We start from the raw sequence: 23,269 nt of genomic DNA, 5'->3' as shown, positions 1-23,269 counted from the left end.
TGTATTGTATGTATACAATATGTATATATGGATGTATAGCAAACAGTATATATGTATACATATGTAAGAGATAAAATGGTATTGGTGTTTGAATTGCTATTGATATTGGTCTGGTTATGGTCTCTGCTATTGCTATTGCTATTCATAGTCATAGTCATATAGTAGTATTATGTACATGTTTTGTTTTTTATTCGCTTCAACTGAAGAGCATAATGGAAGTACATTCACATTCACATTCACATTTTTGCACATTTCTGTGCAGCTATGCAGTATAAGAGACACGGTATAAGAGAAATGTCCTCAACGCCAAGCTACTACGATACTATTTATTGATCCTAATTTCAAAAGTTGCAAAATGTAGAAAAATAACTATTTCATTCTTTACCCCCTCCCCACCCTACACAAAACCCCAGTTGACGATTCGAATTCGAGATGTATCGTTATCGTTATCGTTATCTAAGGGAAATGTCTCTATGACTTTGAGCATCATATTCTATGGCAGCTAGTAGGCTATAAAAGCTATACGTATGTATGTATGTTCTCTTTGTTGATTTATGCAGATGTAACAAATAACTTCGAATAACCAGAAATAAAAAACAAGAGTGGGGAGTACTATTTACATATTGCATGCATCGATTATATAACGATTGCTAAGAGGAGTTGAAATTAAAATGAAAGAAACGCGATTTGGCTAAACAAATAATTTATGAACGGCTCTCTGTTGTTTTGCGTCTTCCAGTTGTTGGATGTGATGAAGTTTCTGTTGTGTTTTGTTTTGTTTTGTTTTTTTTTTTGCATTCTGTTCTTTTATTCTAGTTTTATTTGTATAACACTCACACACACACACAGACACACACACTTGCACACGCACATACGCTCAAGATAAATGATGTAAGAGATGTATGAATTATTTGACTTTGTTTCAATAAACAATTTTCAATACTACTTAAGAACTACATTTTTTTTTGTCTTCTCTTTATTGTGTTTTTGTCTATGTATCAGTGTGTGTGTGAATGTGTGTTGCTTATTAATTACAATTGATAAATTACAAATTTGTTGTTGTTGTCGTCTAATGCTGTCACAATATGATGTACATTTATTTCTATCGCTTGCGTGGCCAATTTTCCCCCCGTGTGTGTGTCAAACAGTGATGCCAATATTTTCCATAAAATAAAAGGAATGAAAAAGAGGACAAACAATTATTGATTTTTATCGTCATTTGATCGCCATTAAAATGCACAGCCAATGAATAAATATATATTATTAATCAAACTTGTGTTTTGAGTGATCAACTGGCTGAACTTTAAACATAGCTAACGCAGCTTTTTTGTCAAGATTTCACTATGCTGAACACGATGCGCTTTGCACGGATTTTGTCGACATGTGTTGCCCACGTATTTGATCTATTGTGCAATATATGCGACAATTTGTAATAGGCTCGATTCATCTCAACACATCGACAGCTTATAAAATCTGGCAGTTGATCGTTTCAAGATCGAGATCGAGATGCGAGATGCCAAGCTGTTTTTTCGAAGAATAGTTTGTCAAAAAATTGTTTCATAACATACAATTGATAAATTATCTAATTCTAAAGAAAAGGGTTACAGATTTTCATGTAGGCGATGTTTGATATTATTCCCAGACTAAAATATTTGAAGACGAGATGAATCTGTCCGGAAAAGGGTCAAATTGGCATCACTGGTGTCCAAAAACTATACAATCAATTAAATTAGGTTTAAAAATTGGACTTCTCTTATTATTTGTTGTTGTTACTGTTGATGTTGTTTGTATATATGCACTTATAACATTAAATTAGGTAACAATTCTAAAAAAAAAAATATATATTAATCGTATTGGTTGTTCTATATCATAATATTAGAACTTAAACGCCTACAAATCAATAATCAATATTACAATTTATATATATTAATAGATTATAAATGTATATTAATAATAATGTATAAAAAAAAAACTACTTGGTTTTTTCCTTTTTTTGTTTTATTTTTGTTTGTTTTTTTTTTTTTGTTTAGTGTAACCAAAGGAAATATGCCTTCTTTGTTAGGATTTGTTTTCCGCCACTTGCTCTTTTTCTTTCGCTTTCTCTTTCTGTTTCTCTGCTGAAGACACGAAATCGTCGTCGTCTACTTCATCTTCATATTTATTGCTCTGATTGTGTTACATTTTGTTGCTATTTGTTGTGTCTACTGTTTGCTTTATGTGTTTCCTCATGATGTCGTGTGCGCGCGTTTTTCTATTTATGGACACGCATAATACAATGCGAAACATACATGATGTTTGTTTTGTTGTTGTTTTTGTTGTTGTTGATGTTGTTGCTAGTGTTTATACTCGCTAATTGTAGTACGTATTTAAATATCTATGTATGTATCGCGTAACGTGTAACGTATAATTACGCTTAGACCGTTGCTTATGCCTAACAACTGTTGTTGTCGTTGTCGTTGTCGTTATCGTTATCCACGTTGATGTATTTGCGCGTCCAATGTGTAAATATGTATTGCTGTTGTCGCTGTTGTAGTTGTTGTTGCAGTTGTTGTTGTTGTAGTTGTGGTTGCTGTTGTTGTTGCTGCTGTTGTTGTTGAAGTGCCAGCTCTGCCTTTTAATCAGGCTGTTGTCCTTCTTGATACTCATATTCTTACTCATAAGTTGTTGATTCTTGCTGTCACTTTCCTTTGCGATGATGCTGATGATGTTCTTTTCCATGCGATCGACGCTTATGCGAATTCGACGAATGTGATTTGGCGACTGAGCTGCCGCTGCCGCTGTTCGATTTGGATTTGCTGTTGTTGCTGCTGTTATGATTGTAGTTGTTGTTGGTGTTGTTGCTGTTGCTATTGTTGTTGTTGTTGTTGTTGGTAGAGGACGACACAGCCGTCACGGCCGTTGCCTACAGCGTCTCCTCGAAGGCGGCCATTAGATCACTCTGCATATTCATGTCAATTTGGCCAGCCAGCTGAAAGGAATTTTGGAGAATGAATACGAGCTCAGTTGATAGCATATTGTTGTGTATTATTTACCGCCTCGCGTCGACGACGCTCCTGCTCGGCTTTACGCTGCTCCGCACGCTTAGCAGCCGCGCGATCCTGCGGCGATTGCTGTGCCGGTGAATTCTGTCCCTGACCAGGCGATGCTTTGATGTCCTCCAGCCGCGATATTTGCGGTTGTGAATCATGCACGCTTTTCCTGATGACACCAAATACAAAAAGTTACATTATAAAGTTATATATAATTGATATAGTCGTACAACAGATTAGAAAGACGCTTGGTCAGATTGTTGCTTAACAATTACAACAAACGTGTTTCTGATGAGATGATGATGATCGTCGTTTTTCTTACCGTCCGCTTTCCATGGTGCCCAGCGGCGAAGCAGCAAGCGCCGCTGCTGTTGCGGCAGCTGTGGCCTGTGCAGCGGCAACTGCTGCGACGGCGGCTGCATGTTGCGCCTGGGCATTGCTGGTCGCCTGATGCCCGTTGCCGGGAGCCGTGCCGCCCATTGTGGCAGCCCCAAGGCCAATGCCGCTGCCACCGCCACCGCTATTGCCACCTTGGCTATTGGAGCCGGTGATGAGGCCACTGCCACCGCCACCGCCGCCGCCCAGGCTGCTGTTGCTGTTGCTGCTGGCAGCGCCGCTGCCGACGCCGCTGTTGCTGTTGCTGCTGACATTGATGAGGGCGCTGCTGCTGAGGCTGCCGCCGCTGTTGGCGCCACCCAGAGTGCCGCCGCTGCCGCTGCCCGCACTGCCGGGTCCGTTGCTGTTGATGGAGTTGCTGCTGTTGTTGCCACCGCTGCCGCTGCCAATGCGCGACGCATCCGTTGCGCTGCTGCCGCCGCCGCCACCGCGCTCCCGATCACCGCTGCTGCTCTGCTGCTGTGCCGTCGACTGTGACGAGGCATTGCCAACGCCGCTGCCGCCAGCATTGTTGCTGTTGTGACTGGAGGCAACACCGCTGCCCGCTGTGGCAGCCGCTGCCGCTGCTGCGGCCACTGCGGCCGATTGTGTGGTAACTGCGGCTGCTGCAGCTGCTGCTGCCGCTGCGGCTGCTGTGGCCGCTGCCGAGGACGATGATGATGACGATGAGGAGGAGGACTTGTGATGCTTGCGTTGCTGCTCCTTTTCGGCTGCCTCCTTTTGATGCTTCTTCTCCTTCTCGGCCGCCTCCAGCAACTTGAGGCGATCGCGTTCTTTCGCCTTGTTTCGGAACTGTTGGAATGAGTCCATTGCCGGTTTCGCCTTGCTCGACGTTGTCGCCGTATTCTGCGGCGAACTCGCCGATGCCAGCGACGACCATGAGCTGGCGTTCTTCAGATTCGGCTCGGCAGCCATCTTAAAGCCTTGCGCAAAGCCAGCGTTGCCAGCCGCATGCATCTTTAGATCGGAGGGTGATTGCTGTGGCGGCAACACCTTCTGATGCTGTTGCTGCTGCTGCTGTTGTTGCTGATGTTGTTGTTGCAACTGCTGCTTGTCGGGCGGACTGGGCATCATGGATTCGATGGGTTTGGGTATGATTAGCATTTTGTTGGCCGCTTGACTGCCCTGTAGCTGCTGCACCAACTGTTGCTGTTGCTGCGCCAACTGTTGCTGCTGCTGTTGCTGCAGCTGGTGATGCTGTTGTTGTTGCTGCAAGTGCTGCTGCTGCTGTTGCAGATGCTGTTGATGCTGCAACTGCTGCTGCTGTTGCTGCTGTTGTTGCTGCTGCTGCTGTTGCTGGTGATCGTTATCCTTGTGCTTGTTGCTCGTCACATTGCTCATCATGAGCTGATCGAGCAGTGTCGCTGACATTGTGAGATTATCAAAGCCTGGCATACCACTAAAGTCTGGCACATTGTAGCCATTGTTGTGCGCCTGTTGCTGCTGTTGCTGCTGCTGCTGTGACTGATGGCCATGCTGCTGGCCATGTTGCTGCTGCTTTTGATAAGCTGTGGCTGTCGCAATATCCAGATTAAAGATGGTATTGTTCAGCAGATGATTACCATTCATTCCAGCCATATTCTCAGCTCCCTTCGTCAGCAACTCTGTCATATAATCAATGTGTTGCTGCTGCTGTTGTTGCTGTTGCTGCTGTTGTTGATGCGGCTGCTGTTGCTGTTGCAGGCCAAACTGTTGCTGTTGTTGCTGGTTACCCGTCTGTTGCTGTTGCTGCTGATGCATTAAATGCGAATGGTGGGACATTAAAAAGTTATCCTCCAGCGAAGATTTGCCCGTGGAGAAGGCGCTGCTCTCCATGGAGGCGAGCGACTCCTCCACAGGATCATCGAATTGCGGTATTTGTTTGAGGCCCGCGGCCAGCGAATCGCTTGACAATGCATCGCCGGTGCCAAGTGTTCCCGCTGCTGCTGCTCCAGCTGCTGTTGTGTTGCTGTGAGTGCCAGTGTTGCTGTTGCTGTTGTTATTGTTACTGTTGCTGTTATTGTTATTGTTTGTGTTGGTGCTGTTGTTATTGTTGGCGGTGGCACCGGTTGAAGCCAAGGCGGCGCTTAACGCCGCATGATGGTCACTCATCTCGGGCTGCTTGTGCAGATTGCTGGCAATCCGTATGCCACCAATGCTTCCCGACGACGCTGCCGCTGCAGCTGCTGCTGCTGAGCCCCCATATGCATGCGGAGGCAAACCTCCAGCTGCAGCTGCAGCTGCCGCCGCTGCTCCTGCACCACTGGCCAACGCCTTGCCACCGCCAGCAAGCAGCTTGTTAACGCCAGCAGCTCCAGTTGCGTGGCCATTCTTATGATGCACCTGCTGCTGCTGTTGCTGCTGTTGTTGCTGCTGGGCATGCAACATGTTGCCACTGCCATAGCTGCCAGCCGGCGCTGTCTTGTTGTTGTTATTCAGCATGGCTGCCGCAGCCATTGGATTCACATTGTCCAGTAAGTCTAAACAAGTTACACACGCGACACATTTAATGGAAGATTGGAGAGGAAAGAGAAACACAAAGTGATATACAGAGTTAGTCACAATCTGAGATGATCGCATCCGATTTATATATACTCTATCAGAGAACACTCGTACTAAACTCAGCTTTTGTCTGGGACTTTTATGCAAAGAGTTGCTGATAGTCATTTACACTTTCGATTGTGTAACTAACTAGCTAGACATTTCTAACATCAACAGATTCAAATTAAACATTTTATTGCTTACGAATTCTTTTTTTGTATATATCCTAAATAACCTACGGAAAGCAGCTTTGAAAACTGCGCTACGGCATTTCCTAGCATTACGAAAATAACTTAAAATGAAACAGAATATTCCTTAGCTATCTAATTAATAATAGGTTGCTTTTGGGCAACGGAAGTGTGGTTCAAACACTTTTATTCAAAGTTTAATTTTCGTGAAACTTGAGGCAGTATTTTAGTTGCATTTATTATTAATTCAAAAATAGCTAGTCTTTTATAATTATAAATATAATTTTTATAATCAATATGTACTCATAACTACTGTGTTGAGACTTTGGATCTAAAGCCCTGTTCTCAGATCAACTAAATACATGATATTTTGCAAGATGCACCCATTTTAGTGTGACCGTTTTCAGAATCCTTTGTGTTCCTAAATTTGGCACAGAATTGTTAAAAACAACAATTTCATGGCCACTCCATTGAAACATTCGTCTATTAAACAAATAAAATTATTTAAAGAAACAGATTAACTAATTCTTTGCCTATTTCTATGCAATTTTATTGCAACATGGTTGCAATATTTATATCATTTTAATCAATTGTATTTATCTTCACAAGAAAATGCCTTCTTCTTATTGTTTTTAAATTTAAACATCCTAAATGCTGCTTTGCGAGTTGTGTATGTACAATTAAGCCTTATCGTTTCTGCTAGAGTATTCAATCGTCGGCATGCCATTTCGCTTGTTGTACTCACTCATTTGTGATGTGGGCGTATTGGCCGACACTCGACTGTGCACGGCCGACATCATCTGTTCCACACGATCCAGTTCCATTCTCGAGTTGCCGCCAGTAACGGACAGACTGAGCAAATTGCTGACCAAGCTGGGATTATTATTTACCTGTGAGTGTTGCCAGTAACCAGTCGATGGGATAATACACACAGAAACACACATGAGGCGAGACAAATTTGAAATTAAATTTAAATTAATAGGAGCAAAAAAAATGATATTAATAATACAGACAGAGGGGGGGACGCGCACAGTTTTGGTTAGATGAATGTTTTATTCGTATTCGTAACATTCTGCAGATAGACAACAACCTACTATTAAAATCAAAATCAAAGTTTTCTTCAAAACTTCTTCATTTCGATTTAGAATTCTATTATATATCCCTATATTGAAGCATTCTTTAACATTGTTTTAAAATTACATTATTTTCGTTAAAGATACAAAAATATAAAGAAAATTACATTCAAAATTTGACTTAAATAGACGGTTTTGCTTCTATTGGACATCTGGTCGTATCGATATTAAATTTCATTCAATAATATCGACATAAAATATGACTTTATCGACTTAATTGACGCGTTTATTCAATTATCATCAAATATTTTCAAAACTACCTCGTTAGTTATTATTTTTATAGAATTGGGTAGATTTATTTAAAGTCGGGTTAGATAGCGGTATCTCAAGGTATTAATACGGACAGGCAAACAGACTCAATTAGAATATATGTACATCGTGATGTAGACATCACAAACACTTTGATATTGACACATTTAATAGACCCTTATCACTTTAAAAGGGTCTACAAATCTTAAGTTGATTTTTCAAGTTTTGCAAAAAAAAAAAAAAAATTCAAACTATTTTACTCTATGATTGACAAGTGTTTCCCCTCTTGTAAAGAATATTTAATAGACCCTTATGACTTAAAAAGTGAAGGATCGAAAAATCAGAAGGATTCTTTACTCTATGATCGATCAGTGTTCCCCCTCTTGTAGAGAAGAGTATTATTGTAGTGTTGTTTGCATTGTTTATAGTGCTTTTGTATTTTGTTTTGAAGGGAATTTCGAAATTTGTTATTAGTTTAGAGCTACTTACATTGCTTCCATTTGAATCACGTGATTTTTTCTTGCGCGGTGGCCGTTCAATATCCTCGCCTGAAATTTTATGAAATTACAATAAGCAATAAGTAAATGATGTGCAAAATACAACATATACATATTTATAGAGGTGTTAAGCAAAAATCAAGAGAAACATTGAAAAATTTTAAAAATGTTAAGAGGTGCAAAATGAAAAAGAGAAAATAATGTGGGGTGGGTATGGATTAATAATAATTGACGAAACGAATGGATGATTGTAATTGAAATGGGTTAGTTAATTTTTCAAATAATTGATTTCCCAGAAAGTTGGATGAATTGATGGATGGATGGATGGATGGATGGATGGGTGCACTTATGGTAGAATATAAAGAAAAAGAAGTTAAGAACGTGTTCTTGGTTCAAGAAATACCTCTTATGACAATTGTGGATCGCTGAAACCAATGTGAAGCAATTGTGGTACGGGCGGACAGCGGTAGTTGCGAATGTGTGATTACCGTTACTCACTCTTTCTCCTCTCTCTCTCTCTCTCTCTCTCTCTCTCTCTCTCTCTCTCTCTCTCTCTCTCTCTCTCACACACTCTTTCTTTTTCTCCCATTCTTACCCTCCCTATTTCCCTTAATTTCCCTCTCTAGCTGGAAATGTAAGAAAAATGGCGCAACAAAATTCCCTTTTTTGGTGGGGAATTCGAGCGAGGGAGCTAGGGGGAGGTGACCAACCAACCTTTCGTTTTCCAAAATACATCTCAGTAACATATAATATAATAATTGTTGTAATTGATATATATATATAATATTCGTTGTGATCTTTTTTCATGTTGTTTTTTTTATGGGGTTCTTTTTCTTTATATGTAGTTTATATTTTTCAGTATTTTTTCAAGAGTTTCTTCTGTAAAAGCAAAAAAGCTACACCAAAAAAAATAGCAGAAACAAAATAATTTGGAATGAAGAAACACGCAGTTGTTTTTGGATTTTTTTTGTTTCTTTTTAATAAACGTTTCTTTGTGGTTGTTGTTGTTGTTGAATGCATTGCCTTTGTTGTTGTTGCGCAGCATTTTTCTTGTTTTTTCTCATTCATTAACTTATTTGTTTTGTTTTTTTTTTGTTTCTTAGCAGCTGCCGTTTAATATTAAATATTATTTTTACTATAAATATTTTTAGATATAAGTTTGATGCGTGTGTGTGTGTGTGAGTGTCTGTGTCTGTATATGTTGGTGTAATGCTTTCTTATCATCATTTTACGCTAAGTATATCTGTGTGTGTGTGTCTGTCTGCCTGTCTGTATGTGTCTGTGTCTGTGTGTGTGTGTGTCTGCTGTATTTGCATTTGTGCGTTTTGCTTAGTAAGTTTCCTGCCCTCTTCTTCTTCTTTCTCTTCAACTTCGTCTAATAATTTTCATGCCTTGCGTCGCCTTTAGCTAAGATTTTTACTATTTGTATTTTACTCGATTTTATTTTATTTTATATTTATTTTTATAATTTGGCTTTGTATCCATTCTCATAAGTATGTGTGTGTGTGTCGTCTGTGTGAGTGTGTGTGTCTGTGTTTTGAGGAGCATTACAAAAGCTGCTCCAGTTGTAAACCGTCTTTATCTTTTTTGATGAAACCAAAAATGCGTTTATTTTTTTTTTTTTAATAACTTGTTTTTAAGTTTTTTTTTTTTACAAGACTTTGAGCGTGTTTACATGTATGTGTAAGTTGTTGTTTTGGTTTTCCTCTTACTCTCTTTCAGTTTTTTTTTAAATATAATCATGTTTTGTTGCTGTTTTGTTGTTGTTGTTGTTGTTGATGTTAAGTCTTCTTTTCAACTAGTTTTAAACAAAAGTGACTTAAATAGTGGAGGGAGGGGGTGGGGTAAATAGAAAACAATTATTGGCAGGGAACTAATAGGGTGTTAAGACTTTTCTGGGCTCTTGGCTCTCTTGCTCTCTGGCATACAGCGATGCGAATAAAATCAATTCAAAATTAAATTGTTTGCGCATTTTTTCGTTCATTTTGTTTTTTTTTCTTTTCTTTTTTTTTTTGCCTTTCATCAAAATAAATAACAAACAGCAAAAGCAAATAGAATTACAAAAAAAAAAAAGATTTAACAAAAATCAAAAAACAAATAGAAAAACACTTAAGAGCATAAGACTGTTGTTGTTATAAATATGCGTGTAAGTGTGTATGTGTGTGTGTATTTTTATATGTGTGGATGTGTGTGTGAATGTGTTTGTGTCTTCTATCAGCTAAATACAAAGCACACGCTCCAAAAAAGAGTTTGCAATTTTTCGTTTTCTTTATTTTGTTTAACGTTGATTTTTCTTTTGTTTCTTGTTTTTGTTTTTATTGCTGTTTTGTTGTGTTTAAAATTAATGTTGAAACATGGTGTTTGTTGTTGCTGTTTTTATTTGTATTTGTATTTATATTATTATTGTTGCTGTTGTTTTGTTTTCGTTTTCGTTTCTTTTCTTTTTGCTGTTTATTTAATTTAATATTAAAAAATTTTATATATTTAAATTTATTTAATGCAATTTGTTTGTTTACTTTTTAATCATTTCTATATTTTTCTTTTCCATTTTTCAATTTTTTTTCTTAGTTTTCATTTTTTTATTTAGTTTATTTTATCTTTTTTTTTTTGAAAAAACGTGCAAACAATGTGTAAAGGGGAAAGCCGACAGCCGAAAATTAAATAATAAAATGCTTTCGAAATACATTTAATTATTCGTTTTCATATACCTCTCCCTCTCTCCTTCTTTCTCTCTGATCGTACACATATACATATATGTACATAGATGTGATAGATGTGGGCATGCAAAGAGCCAAAAAACAAACTCAATGCATGTGTGGTCTAGAACTCTCCTCTCTCTTTCTCTCTCTCTCTCTGTTTTAGTTTCTTCTCTCCCTATGTATGTATGTGTGTCTGACAATATTTGCTTTTGTTTTCAATTTGTTGCAGTCTGTATGTAAGGGTCTGTCAATTATTTTCAATTATTTTTTTCTTTTTTTTTTTTAATTGCTTTTTCTTTTCGTTGTTTTTTTTTTTTTTTAGTTTGGTGTTGTGGTTCCGCATAAGAAGAGTTGACACATCTCGTTACGTAAATGACGTAGTTGTAGTTGGTGTTGTTTCTTTTCATGTTGTTGTAGTTGTTCATCGCTTGTTCTTGTTGTAGTTTTATAAATATTATTGTTTTATATATACATAGATACATAGACATAAGTTGATAATTGCATCCCTATAAGCCACTTTTGAACTGCCTAACGATCTTGATCTCCTAGTTTCCATTAATCTCTACACATAGTAACAGTTACTTGTTCTTCTTCTTCTTGTTATGTGTGTGTAAGCGGTGTATGTGTGTGTGTGTTTTGTGTATTACGTTTTTCGCGCTAGTTCACTAAACGACATTGGAAGTCTTCATCAGGTCTATTTCACTTTGTTGTTTTTTTTTGGTTTTGGAAGTGTTTGATCAAAATTTGAACAACAGTTCACTAAAAAAGAAAATTAATTACGAATAAATCATAAAAAAAAAAACGAGATGACATCAGTGAAAAAGGCAAAAAAAATAACAAGACACATTTCATTCCGTTCCGTTTCATTTTGCAATATTCCCTCCTCGGATACTGATACACTGCTTACAAGCAGTCCACGTCAAAAGCAAAGCAGCAACAGAAGGAAGCAGTGCGCAGGGCGCAGTTTTTGTGTTAATAATTTCAACAAAAATAAGCTCACAGTGGTTTTGGTTATAATTGTTGTGTGTAACAAACAAAAACAAACAATAGCACGTTTGAGAACCCATACTCGACTTTGAATCTTGTGTGATGGGTGGGCGTGTATGTGTTTTGTGTTCAAAATGAATTTCTAAATGTTAACTCTTTCGCTTGCTACTTCTTGATAACACCATCCCTCTCACTCCCCCATTCCCTCGTTACCATCCCATCCTGCTGTTTCATTGAAATATTTACGATGCTGTTACCGTCGTCATTTTTGTTGTTGTTCTTACAATTCATTAAATAGTAATTTACGTATTCGCTATTTTTGTAATATTTTCTGGTTGTTGGATGTTGCTTTTGTGGTTTTTAGTTTTTTTTTTTTTTTTGTGAGTGTTTTCATAATCATACTTTCTTATTTTTACACATTGTCTGCAAGTGTATTTTTTAAATATCAAATTCAATTTCAATTATTTACTTTTTTTTGTTTTTTTGCTTTTTTGTTTGGTTTTCTTATATGGTCGTATTGCTTGTTTCATCATTTATTTCTATTTATTTTAATGCACATTTGGAATTGAGTGTGATTTGTTGCATTTCATTGGTGTTTTTTTTTTTTTGATTTAGTTAATTTCTATTATTTATTTTGGGGTTGTTTACTTTTAAAAGTTATGAGATATACATCATATATCCTAATCATGAAATATATAGTATATAGAATATATATATTTTTGAATATATGTACAATATATATGCTGCTTTCACTTCAATATCTCCCTACCATTCTTCTTCTGTCCGTATGCGAATGGAATGCAAATGCGATGAGCATGGAGAGTATTTCGAATACGGGTGAAATGTGTATGCCCAAAAAAGTATGCTACGAAATGTGTTCGATTTGTGGCTATGCATCTGTGGGTGGGTGGGTGTGTGTGTGTGTGTGTATGTGTGTCGAAAGCTGACCGCTACGAACGAACCCAGTGAATGGGAAAAATCGAATTAGAAGGCGACAAATACGAAACGGACTTGCATAAATTATTGTGATGTAAAATATTTGGTTGGTAAAAGATAGAAAAAGAAACAGTGTTCTAATGCAAAATATTATATTATTATATTGAGTAGTTGAATGATCACGCACAACAATAACAAATAAATAAATGTTTGGAAATTATAAAATATAAACATATGTTGATATGGTATGACGTCTAACGGATAATACTCAGCACAAATGATAGTAGATGAAGGTAAACGCGTGAATAAATAAATTAATGCCACATTAGTATTATTCTGAGTAGGTTTGATTGAAGTATGATTGATGGTTGACTGTTGACTGAGAAGAGCAAAGCATATTCTTAATCTGTCTGATAACAGGAGCATACAATGCATACACATTTAGGGGGAACTTTCAAAAAATTGCACAACAAATAGAATAGATAGATATATAGATAGACGATGATTCGAGTTTGATCTATTAAATGATTGATTATATGATTGCGGGTGGTGTGCGTGTGTTGTAGTTGTGTGTAGTTGTTCGCAGAACTCTATGCACTACTGGATGAATGGTAAGACGCTTGGTCTGTCATATATGCACACATATACAAATATATATAGATATATAATCTGTATATATTCGTATATATTTTGTATATATTCATATGATGAATGATCATTCATGCATTCTATAGTCTCTGTGTGGTTCTCTCTTAAGTTGCTCGATATTTTATGTAATTTTTTTGTTTTTTAAATTCCTTTTTTTTATAGTATAAATACCTTATTTGGTTTGTTTTGCTTAGATTGATTGATTACTTAGTTGGTTGCTTGATTGACTGATTGATTGATTGATTGATTGGTTGGTTGGTTGGTTGGTTGGTTGGTTGGTAGAGTGGTTGTGGTTCATTACTTGCTTTTTCAGATTGGCTGCCCCCAATACACAATTGCTTCACGATTTTTTTCAGCATATTCTCATAATAATCATATAATAATATTGGTAATAATAATGGTTTTTTTTTTCGTTTTTGTTTTTTTTTTTTTTTTCAAAAGACTTAAAAGTTATTAGAGCTTCCGATTCGTAAGCTTCTATTTCATTTTTCATGAATTTTCTTCTTTTTCTATTCTTTAAGATAGTACGTAAAACTTGTTAGTTGATGTTGTTGTTCTTGTTCTTTGTTGTTAAAGTTGGTTAACTTTTTTGTTATAACTGTGTTGTTGTTGTTGTTGTTGCAGACATACAAATATGTACGCAGACATCCAAATACATATATTGGTATATATTTGAATGTATATCGTACATATTGTAGTAAAGTTGCATACATAATATATGGATACATACATATATGAATGTATATAGATATATGTATGTAAATATATATATGCATCTACATGTATATATAAACAAGTTTTTCATTTGTTTTTGTTTTGTTTTTCATTAAAAATACAATTCGTTTAATACCTAGAAAATGCTTAAATATAATATCTATATGCATATACATATATAATAAAGTATATATATACGTATAACTAGACCTAAATAGTATTTATATATGTATAGAGAAATATATATATACATATACATATATATCTCAATAATATATCATATTTCCAGTTGTTGTGTGAGCGTATGTTTGTGTGTGTATGTGTGTGTATGTCTGTATTTGTGTGTATATTTGTATCGGAATCTGTCTGCATGTGTGTGTGTGTGACATTCATAAATTTAGCTAGTTAAAAATGAATTATGAAATTCCAATTCGGGAAAGGTTGAAGAACATTTTTTGCTGTGTGCCATTTTTCCGAGATAATCTTGAAAGTTAAGTTGTTGTTGATTTTCACTAATCGTCAGCATTATAGCAACAATTTGTTTGACAAATTCAAATGCTGTCAATGCAATTCAACTATGATCTTTTTGTTTTCAAGAATATTCTATGATTTGCAGTTTGCATTGAGATTTTCGGACTTTTTTTTCTTTTAACAGAAACAAAACAATGGAAACAATAAGCCTTTTATTTAGCGTTTTACCCAAATTTCATAGATAGTAAAGAATTTTGTATAGTTTTATTTAAGTAAACGCATATTGCACTTTGTCTTGAACTTAGTTCTGGGCATTATTAAAAAGAGTGAACGTTTAAATAATGTATATATAATAGATATATAAAAAAAATTGTTGATTTTGTCAGATTTCTCAGAAAATGGCACAAAATTTCCAATTTTAATTTCGAATTGAACTTTTAGGGTTTCAGGACTTTCACTCTAATGCGATTATGTGTTGGGGGAGTGGGGACGACGCACACACGCACACACACACATACATGCTCATGTGTCTCGAGTCGTTCACACACGAAAATCAAAAAGTAAAATTGTGTAAAGTATATGTCTAGTATGTATATGTATGTGTGTCGTGTCGTGTCGTGTGTGTGAGTTAAAATTAATCGTAATAATCATGTAAAAAAAAAACAACATAACAACACTGCACTAAAGCGGCATCTAGCGCATGGCTCACTTACTAACGCTCTCTCTCTCTCTCTCTCTCTTTCTTTCTATCGCTGACTTTCTATCTCGCTCTAAGGTTCTCTATGTGTATAGCTCTCTCTCTCTATTTCCCTCTCTGTCTATTCCATTCACAACTTACACGCGCCCAAAATTTGTAAATTTTCTCATCCTGTTTTGATCTAGACCTTAGTGACAAAATTTATCAACTAAAATAAACATATATATATAAATATATATCTTTAGATCTATATACATATGCAAAAATGAACTATACATCAGATATATATATAGATGTATAGTGTCCTACAGAAAATGTGGATTAAACCAAAAATTACTATATACTTTTAACTCTGTTCAATTCGTTCGCTTCTCACTAATTAAACTCCTAGATATTTATAATCATAATATGTATAAATATGAATACACAGTGAAAACTCTCTTAGACGGACATTCAGTGTTGAGGACAGACAACTATCGTCCGCCCAAGGCGAATGACCTTGGTTTGATATTTATATAATTATTGTTGTAAATAGAATTGCAAATAAATAATCGACAGAAAAATAATTTTAATGTATTTACTATCAGAAAAAATGAATTTCTGCAATATTACAAAAAATTATCTTCTTTGGCATCGCCAATATTGCGGCTATATATCTAAAATAGATTTTTCTAGGTTCTTCATTGATTCACATGTTTAACTCCAAAATTTGTTTATCACGGTATGATTGCAAGAAATTTGTGTCCGGCCAAGGAAGGGGTTTCATTTCGATTTTCTACTCCGATTTGTCTCAGTCCCAGAGAAGTGTCCGCTCTAAGGGAGTTTTCACTGTATTCTCATTACTCGGATACTCTACTTATAAAAACATTTTGCAACATCTTGTTATCTTATTCATTACGGACTATACACTTTTCTCTCTTTTCTTCTTCCCTCTATATGCTAGATTCTCTGTTCAATTATTTGTGTGTGTGTGTATGTGTGTGTGTGTGTGAGTGGCTTTTGCCATTCCACTTTCCGTTTGACTTCGTACTGTTTTTAGCGAGCTTGGCCTTACACAAAAGAACTTTGGGAGTTAACTGATAATGATTTCTCTCTCGACTTTCGACTACTTTTTTCAACTTATGGTTGTAATTAGTTAAAATTTAAATTATCATAATCATAGACGTAATAATAATAATCATAATAAAAAAAAAATTTATTTATATAGAATAAATGTAGTTGTAGTTGTTGTTGCTGTTGTTCTTCTTTCAACTCTTAAGCACACGCATATATGTAATACATATACGATAATGTGTGTATGCATGTGTGTGTGTGTGTGTGTGTGTGTGTATGTGTAGGTGCGTCTATGTGTGTGTGTGTGTTCTGTGTGTGTGTGTCTATGTTCTGGTTTGTTTGATTTCCTTTCCATCTTTTCATTTGTTGTTCTCTTCAAATCGTAAAACTTTCGTTTCGCATATAGATGTATATATATGTATATATATACATATATGTATATATAGGTTTTTGTTTTGTTGAGGGAAGGGGCATTTAGAAAAAAAAAAAACAAACAAACAAACAAACAAAACGGCGTCCTAACCTGCTTCACTATCGCTCGAGTCACTCGAACTGCTATCACTCGAACTCGAGGACGATGAATCGCTGGAACTTGAACTAGATGACACAGGATTTGCTGGCTGCACAGCTTCAACTTTGCTCGATGTCGTTTCATCTGCGGGACGACAAAAGGAGACGTTAGAACAGGAAACAGAGAACGGGTACAGTTGGTGGGTACTGAATTCGTCACTTACCTTTCTTGGCTGTTTTCTTGCTAGCGCCCAATTGGCCGGTGACATCTTGCAATCGCTTTTCCAGCTCCTGTTTCTTCTCCGCCATTTGCTCATCCTTTGATTTACCGGAAGGCTTTTTATCTGTAATCAGAAGCGTTCACAAATTTAGACTTGTTTGCCATCTATTTTACAACCATTTTCGCATAGCTGTTAGTGAGTTGAGACAGCTGTATATACACACAAATTTATATATATATACTATATATATATATAGAAGCCAAATAGATACAATTTACTATATAGATAGACGCAGGATAAGGCGGATAAGGGGGAGATAATGAGGGATAAATGAGCTCATCCAATGGAAATTCCAACAAGAAGATAGAATTAGTTGAAAGAGAATCAGAATCAGAATCAAAATCACAATCGCAATCGCTATCAAAATACAGCATGCTCGAGTCAACATTTGAGAAATTCAAACATTCACAATCTAGGTATTTATCTTGATTCATCAATCCGTCATTATCATTATATTATGTGAGGATGCATGCATTATTATTATTAATGTTTACTAGTCTACTTATTTTTACAACATTCCATTTTTGATTTCGATTTGTTTAACTAATGGAAGAATGATAGATAGACGCAGACAAAAAAGATTTAACGAGAAATAAACATGTATACAGAGAAAATTAAGATATTTTTCTTCTTTTGATTTTGGTTTTTTTGTTTTTGTTTTGGGTTTATGAGAGTTTAGCTAACTAAACATGACCACTAAAGTAAATTTGCATAGATATAATGTCAATTATGAAAATTTGGAAAAATCGTTTGTAAAATAATCTCTTTTTGAGTTTGGCTTTCTTGATTTTTTTTTTTGTTTGTTTGTTGCTTTGCGATAAACTACAAAAAAATTGTAAAATGCAAAACAGCAAAACGCGCTAACGCAACGCAACAAAATGTTGTTTGTTGTTGCATTAAATATGCAAGAGAGAGAAAAAAAAAGAAAACATATTCGCTTTGATTGAGATAATTGAGCGCAATGAGGAGCATTGCATCTAATTGTTCTTGTTGTTGTAGTTGTTGTTGTTGTTGTTTGTGGTCTCGGTTTAGTTACAAACTTACAATATGGCTTACGTGTTTTTTTGCGCAAACACGACGCCACATAGCTTTCAAGCTCGCGCAGCGTCGACGGCTTTAGTGTCTCGAAATCGATCTCAATCTCATCCGGATTTGAGTCGCGCAGCGATGGCTCCCGATTCTGAATTATGTGCACCACACGTCCCAGTTTGTCACCTGTTTTGGATAGATAACAATTTGAAGTATGAATGAACAGAAACAAAAAGATATGTATGTATATTTCATTACTCTTACCTGGCAGCTTATTAATGTCGAGCGAGAGCTGTCGCTTCTCATCGTACGACATGGGCTTGGCGGTGTCCTCCTCCTCCGAATCGAAGTTCATCACCTGGCTGGGCTTCTTTTTGCTGCTGCCGCGCGCACCGGCTCCGCCGCCAGCGCCACCAGCTCCACCAGCACCGCCGCCTCCGCCGCCAGCTCCAGCGCCGCCACTGCTGCTGCTCTTGCCGCGTTTCGCATTGGCACCGCCGCCGCCACCACCGCCGCCGGACGCACCGCTGCCCGCACCCACAGCGGCGCCTGCACCAGCAGATGCGCCGCCTGGCGCTCCGCCAGCCGAGACACCGGCGCTGCCCTTTGCGCCACGCTGACCCTTTAGCTTAGCACCTTTACTGCCGCTGCTGCCGCCACCTCCAGTACCGCCGCCAGCGCCAGCCGCTGCTCCAGCCGCCAGGGCGGCCAATGCATTTGCCGCCGCCTTGCCACCGCCCGCAGAGACGCCACCGGCTGCATTTACGCTGCCAGCGCCGTAGCCACCAGGTCCACCGCCTGGTGCGCCGCCCGACAACTGTATGGCCAGGGCCAGATCGTGCGGATGATGCAGTCCCGAGGCGCCGCCCACACCGGCGGGCACGCCTCCAGCGCCGGCGCCCACCAGCGACCCGCTGAGCAGGGCGGACAAATTGGCCGCATTTGCAGCGCCGCTGGCATTGAGCGCCGTCACACTGCCGGGCATCGAGACGCCACCGTGGGCGCCCGCATTGCCAGCACTTTGGGCATGCGAATGATTGCCACTGCCAGGACCGCCGGCGCCGCCGACACCGCTGGCGCCCGTTGAGCCCATGCTCTTCTTTTTCCCCTTGAGTTTCTTTTTGGCCTTCTTTTTGGCGGACGCCTCCTCGACCAGTTTGCGTATCTCCTCCTGCAGTCCCAGCAGCTTCGATTCGAGCATTTTCAGCTTCGCATTGCGCTCCTCATCGGAATTCGATTCGTTTTCCGTGTCGCTCGAGTCCTCGCTGGACGAATCGCTGGCATCGTGCTTCGTGGTGCTCGTGTAGCCATGATGATGATGATGCGAGGCATTTGCCACCGCCTCATCGGGTATGTTGGCATACCGCATCTCGAACACATCCTGCAGCTTGCGACCCATCGCAACGACATCATGATCTGGCGGATTATATTTGTAGCAGTTGGTGAATATCAATCGCACATCGGATGCAAATTCCGGCGCGCTCTTGTATTCACGATTGTCCATTTTACGCTTCACCGTCCCAAGATCCATCGGTTTCTTGATGATGTCGTGATAGTCGTGCAGTCCCAACAGCTCCGCGTCCACCGGCTTGTAGAAGGGCCAAGCGTAGCCGGAGTGTTTCTTCGAGAACAGCTCCTTGAGTATCTCGTTGCATGACTTGAGTGCGTCCGACAGCTTCTCCTTGGACTTGGCCCCAGCCACACCGCCCACGGCACCGCCGGCCCCAAGACCAGCCACGCCAGCGACGCCCATTGGCGACATTGGATAGCCCGAGCCCTGGAATGTAAGATCCTGATATTCAGAATTTTCGGCCCAAATTCAGTTTCAGGTAGGTTGTTGTTGTTGTTCGAGGTGGATATCGTTGTTGTTGATGATGAAGATGAAGACGATGACCGAGGAGGATGATGACGGTGATGCAGCAGCGCACGATGTTCGAACGTAAAACGTTAACGAATGGAACGGAAAGAAACACACAAAAAAAATAGAAAAGAAAAAAGCAAAGCGCAAATGGGTTAGACGCAATTCAATTATATATGTTTGCAGTTTTAAAAGTGTTGATAGAATTGTTTATAGAATTTTTAATAGCAACACTCTCGAATATCTTGGAATGTCAATTTGGAAAAAGTCGTGTTATTATTTCTTCCTCCAAAGAAACTATTCATAGCTTGAACCTAGACTTCAAATACATTTTCATTCATCTGCAGATTGCAATTTCATGATCTCATAAATGAAATAAAAAATAAAGTGTAAAAGTGTAAAAGGCAAAGGCAGCGTTCAATACATGATTTGATTAACATTGCTGTTGTTGTTGTTGTTGTTGTTGTTGTGATCTGTGTAAGGTGTGTATGTGTATGTGTATTAAGTGTGTTGGTGTATTTAGTGTGTTGGTGTAAATAAAGAACCCAGGAGTGCATAGTTAGCAGGAAGGAGAAACCAAAGTCCTATATTCAAAAAGTAGTTCGTAACATTCGACTGCACAAGACCCTTTTATGATCAGATGCAGAATATCAAATAATATGGAAGTGTTTAAAAAAACAAATCTTTAGTTGTAAATAAAGAACTCAAAAGTGCACAGCTAGCAGAAACGAGAAATTTAAGTCCCATGTTCAAAAAGTAACTTCATAACATTCAACTGAGAGACCCTTTTATGCTCGAATACAAAATTTCAAATAAAACGGAAAAGTTTATAAAAAAAAAAACGCAAGGCTTTATATTACGTTACTAAACTAATGTACTGGGATTTATATATGGGTAATTCTCTGAAGGAATGTAACCAAAGGTGAAAGTTATTTTTATAGCGCCGTATTAGCACTATACTATTTTCTATTTTACGATAAAAATATACAAATTCGTTAACTTTTTGCAATCATCATCAGAAAAATTATTCAAAAATCTTCTTCTAATTAAAGTGCTAATCAAGAACTATAAAATGCATCTTTACTTTAAATAATATAAAAGGTTTCAAGTTTGGGAATATGTTTGTTTCAGGCAACATTTTCGTTAGAAAATTTCGCACGTATTTGTACCTCGGACAGAGAATAGAAAGCGAGAGTTATCTGCCTTCTGTAAGCTATGTATAGTATTCTTGACACAAATAAACCCTTTTGGTTCTACAGATATAAAATACATAGTTTGCAAGTAGATTTCAAAACACACACACGCACACAACTGAATATAATACAATACACACACTGAATAGTAAACGCGTCTCAACTGAGGACACACGCAAAGAAACGTCTGACAATTGCCTCTTACCTTCTTGCCAATTACCTGACGATTCGATTCCCGCCGCGTCGCAATTTTGGCCGCCTTTGAGTCCATTTGGGCATAGGGTGATTCAAACGCGTTTGCTGTCGGCGTTGTGGTGTCCGCCTTCCGTTTCACGCCCTTCTTCATCTTGGCCGGCTGCTGTGGCGGTATCACGGCATCGACGACACCAACGCCGACACCGCCAGTGCTATTCACATACGCCTGCACCGCGTTGGCCGCTGTCACGGCTGACGTTGGTATTGTAACGCCACCGGCTCCGCCACCGCCGCCCGCAGAGCCCGCTGCAAGTGCTGCGGCGGCGGCAGCAGCTGCCGCTTGGGCAGCAACCGCTGCGGCTGCAGCGTTGCCATCGACCAGCAGCGAGCTGCTGTTCAACGATGTCTGTTGTTGGGCGCCACCAGCTCCATAGCCGGCACCGCCGCTCTGCGCAGGATTTAAGAGGCTGGCCATGGCATTGAGCGCCGCATTCGTTGCACCGCCGCCGCCACCCGTCGCCGCCATTGCCGTGGTCGTTGTATTCGTGCTGCCCGGCACCGTGTGCGGTGGCATTGTGCTGATCGGTGGTATGCTCGGTGCCATGCCACCGGCCGTCGATGAAACCATGCCGCCAATTGCGGATACGGGTCGTGAGGCTGCTGCTGCTGCGGCCGCGGCTGCAGCGGCGGCGGCGGCGGCTGCTACCGCCGATGTGGGTGTTGCCACCGCTGTCGCCGCTGATTGTGATAGGCCGCCGCCGCCCATCGTAGGCAACTGTGTGGAGGATTGTGCTGAGGATTTGCCACCCGGCGCCGATGGTGTGCTGCTCGCTGTCGATGTTGTGGCCACCGCCGAGGTGGTCGATGCGGCGGCGGCGGCAACACCGCTGCTGCTGCCACCACTGCTGCTTGCCACCTTTGGGGCGGGCGGTGCACGCGCCTTCTTCTTGCCACCCTTGGCCGTCACCGGCTCCAGTTCGAGCTCCTCCTTGGGCATCAATTCAATCTTTTGCAAAAATACCTTCTCCAATGTTTGGGCCATCACAACGACATCCTCGCCGGGCTTATTGTACACGTAGCAGTTGGTGAACATCGTATTGAAATCATGTATGGCCTCCTTGGCCGTCCAATAGTAGTTGTTCTCCAGACGCTTCTTGATCGTGCCCATGTCCATTGGCTGCTTGATGATCTTGTGATAGTCGGGCAGGTTGAGTTTCTTGGCGTCGACAGGCTGTTGAAAGGGCCACGAGAAGTGATGCTTCCATATCACCTTCATCACCGTTTTCATGATGTATTGCAATTGATTTGTATTGCGTCCGGGTCGCTCCTGAGGCGGCACAACCGGTGGCTGTACGATGCCATTGATGGGCTCCACAACGGGCTCATAACGTGGCGGTGGTTCGTTGGATGACATTGTTGTAGTTGCGCTTATCCTTGTTAATTACAAATTTAGTATTGATAATTATTGTATTGGGGATGTTTTGTTGATGTTGGGTGTTGACGTTGACGCTGGAGTTGCAAGTTTGTTGCTCTTCTGCTGCAGTTAACAGTTTGATATAGGTAAGATCATCAACTAATCAACCACTTCAAGCTAAAGTTCAAGTTTTTGCTGCTCCTCGAATTGACTGAGACGGCCGACGTACACACACACAACGCACACACGCCCGGGGCCGTCTCGTCCTGGTCTAGCGTCCTGTTTTCGTACACCCGCTCAGAGGAGCCAGTGATGTGCTGCTCTGACTGTGATGGTGTTGCTGCTGCTGCTATTCCTGCAGCTCCTGCTGCAGCAATTGCTGCTGCTCCTTTGATTGCTGGTTTGTTGATTGCTGTTGCAACTGCTGCTACTACTGCTGCTGCTCCTGCTCCTGCTGATGGTGCAGACGTGCTCCAATCTTGCTGCTGCTTCGTCAACGGCTGCTGTTTGGTTTTGTGTCCGTTGCATGCTCAGCAAATTCTTGTCCACTGTGAACAGAGAGAGAGAGAGAG

General features: G+C 39.4%; 1 protein-coding gene across 10 annotated transcripts in view; it reads right to left on the bottom strand.

Moving 5' to 3' along the window:
- Window positions 1–178: 178 nt before the first annotated feature.
- LOC133848855 (homeotic protein female sterile) overlaps window positions 179–23,269 on the bottom strand; it is a 29,580-nt gene continuing 6,489 nt past the window's right edge. For 3 of the 10 annotated variants that reach the window (XM_062284556.1, XM_062284554.1, XM_062284557.1), the window contains exons 4-13: window positions 21,294–23,245; window positions 18,302–19,829; window positions 18,053–18,223; window positions 16,952–17,071; window positions 16,741–16,872; window positions 8,005–8,063; window positions 6,879–7,023; window positions 3,352–5,884; window positions 3,033–3,198; window positions 179–2,968 (exon numbers count right to left, since the gene is read on the bottom strand). In XM_062284556.1, coding sequence (XP_062140540.1) covers window positions 2,903–2,968; window positions 3,033–3,198; window positions 3,352–5,884; window positions 6,879–7,023; window positions 8,005–8,063; window positions 16,741–16,872; window positions 16,952–17,071; window positions 18,053–18,223; window positions 18,302–19,829; window positions 21,294–22,697 — 6,324 coding nt within the window. In that variant the 5' untranslated portion in view covers window positions 22,698–23,245 and the 3' untranslated portion in view covers window positions 179–2,902. Of the gene's footprint in view, window positions 2,969–3,032; window positions 3,199–3,351; window positions 5,885–6,878; window positions 7,024–8,004; window positions 8,064–16,636; window positions 16,873–16,951; window positions 17,072–18,052; window positions 18,224–18,301; window positions 19,830–21,293; window positions 23,246–23,269 lie in introns of those variants that run through there. The other 7 variants (XM_062284558.1, XM_062284560.1, XM_062284562.1 and 4 more) reach the window with 7 other exon arrangements.

This window comes from Drosophila sulfurigaster, chromosome X (assembly GCF_023558435.1).
Source record: "Drosophila sulfurigaster albostrigata strain 15112-1811.04 chromosome X, ASM2355843v2, whole genome shotgun sequence".
Lineage (NCBI taxonomy): Eukaryota > Metazoa > Arthropoda > Insecta > Diptera > Drosophilidae > Drosophila > Drosophila sulfurigaster.
The sequence above is the reverse complement of the archived record's forward strand: the minus strand, read 5'-3'. Positions and strand labels throughout refer to the sequence as shown.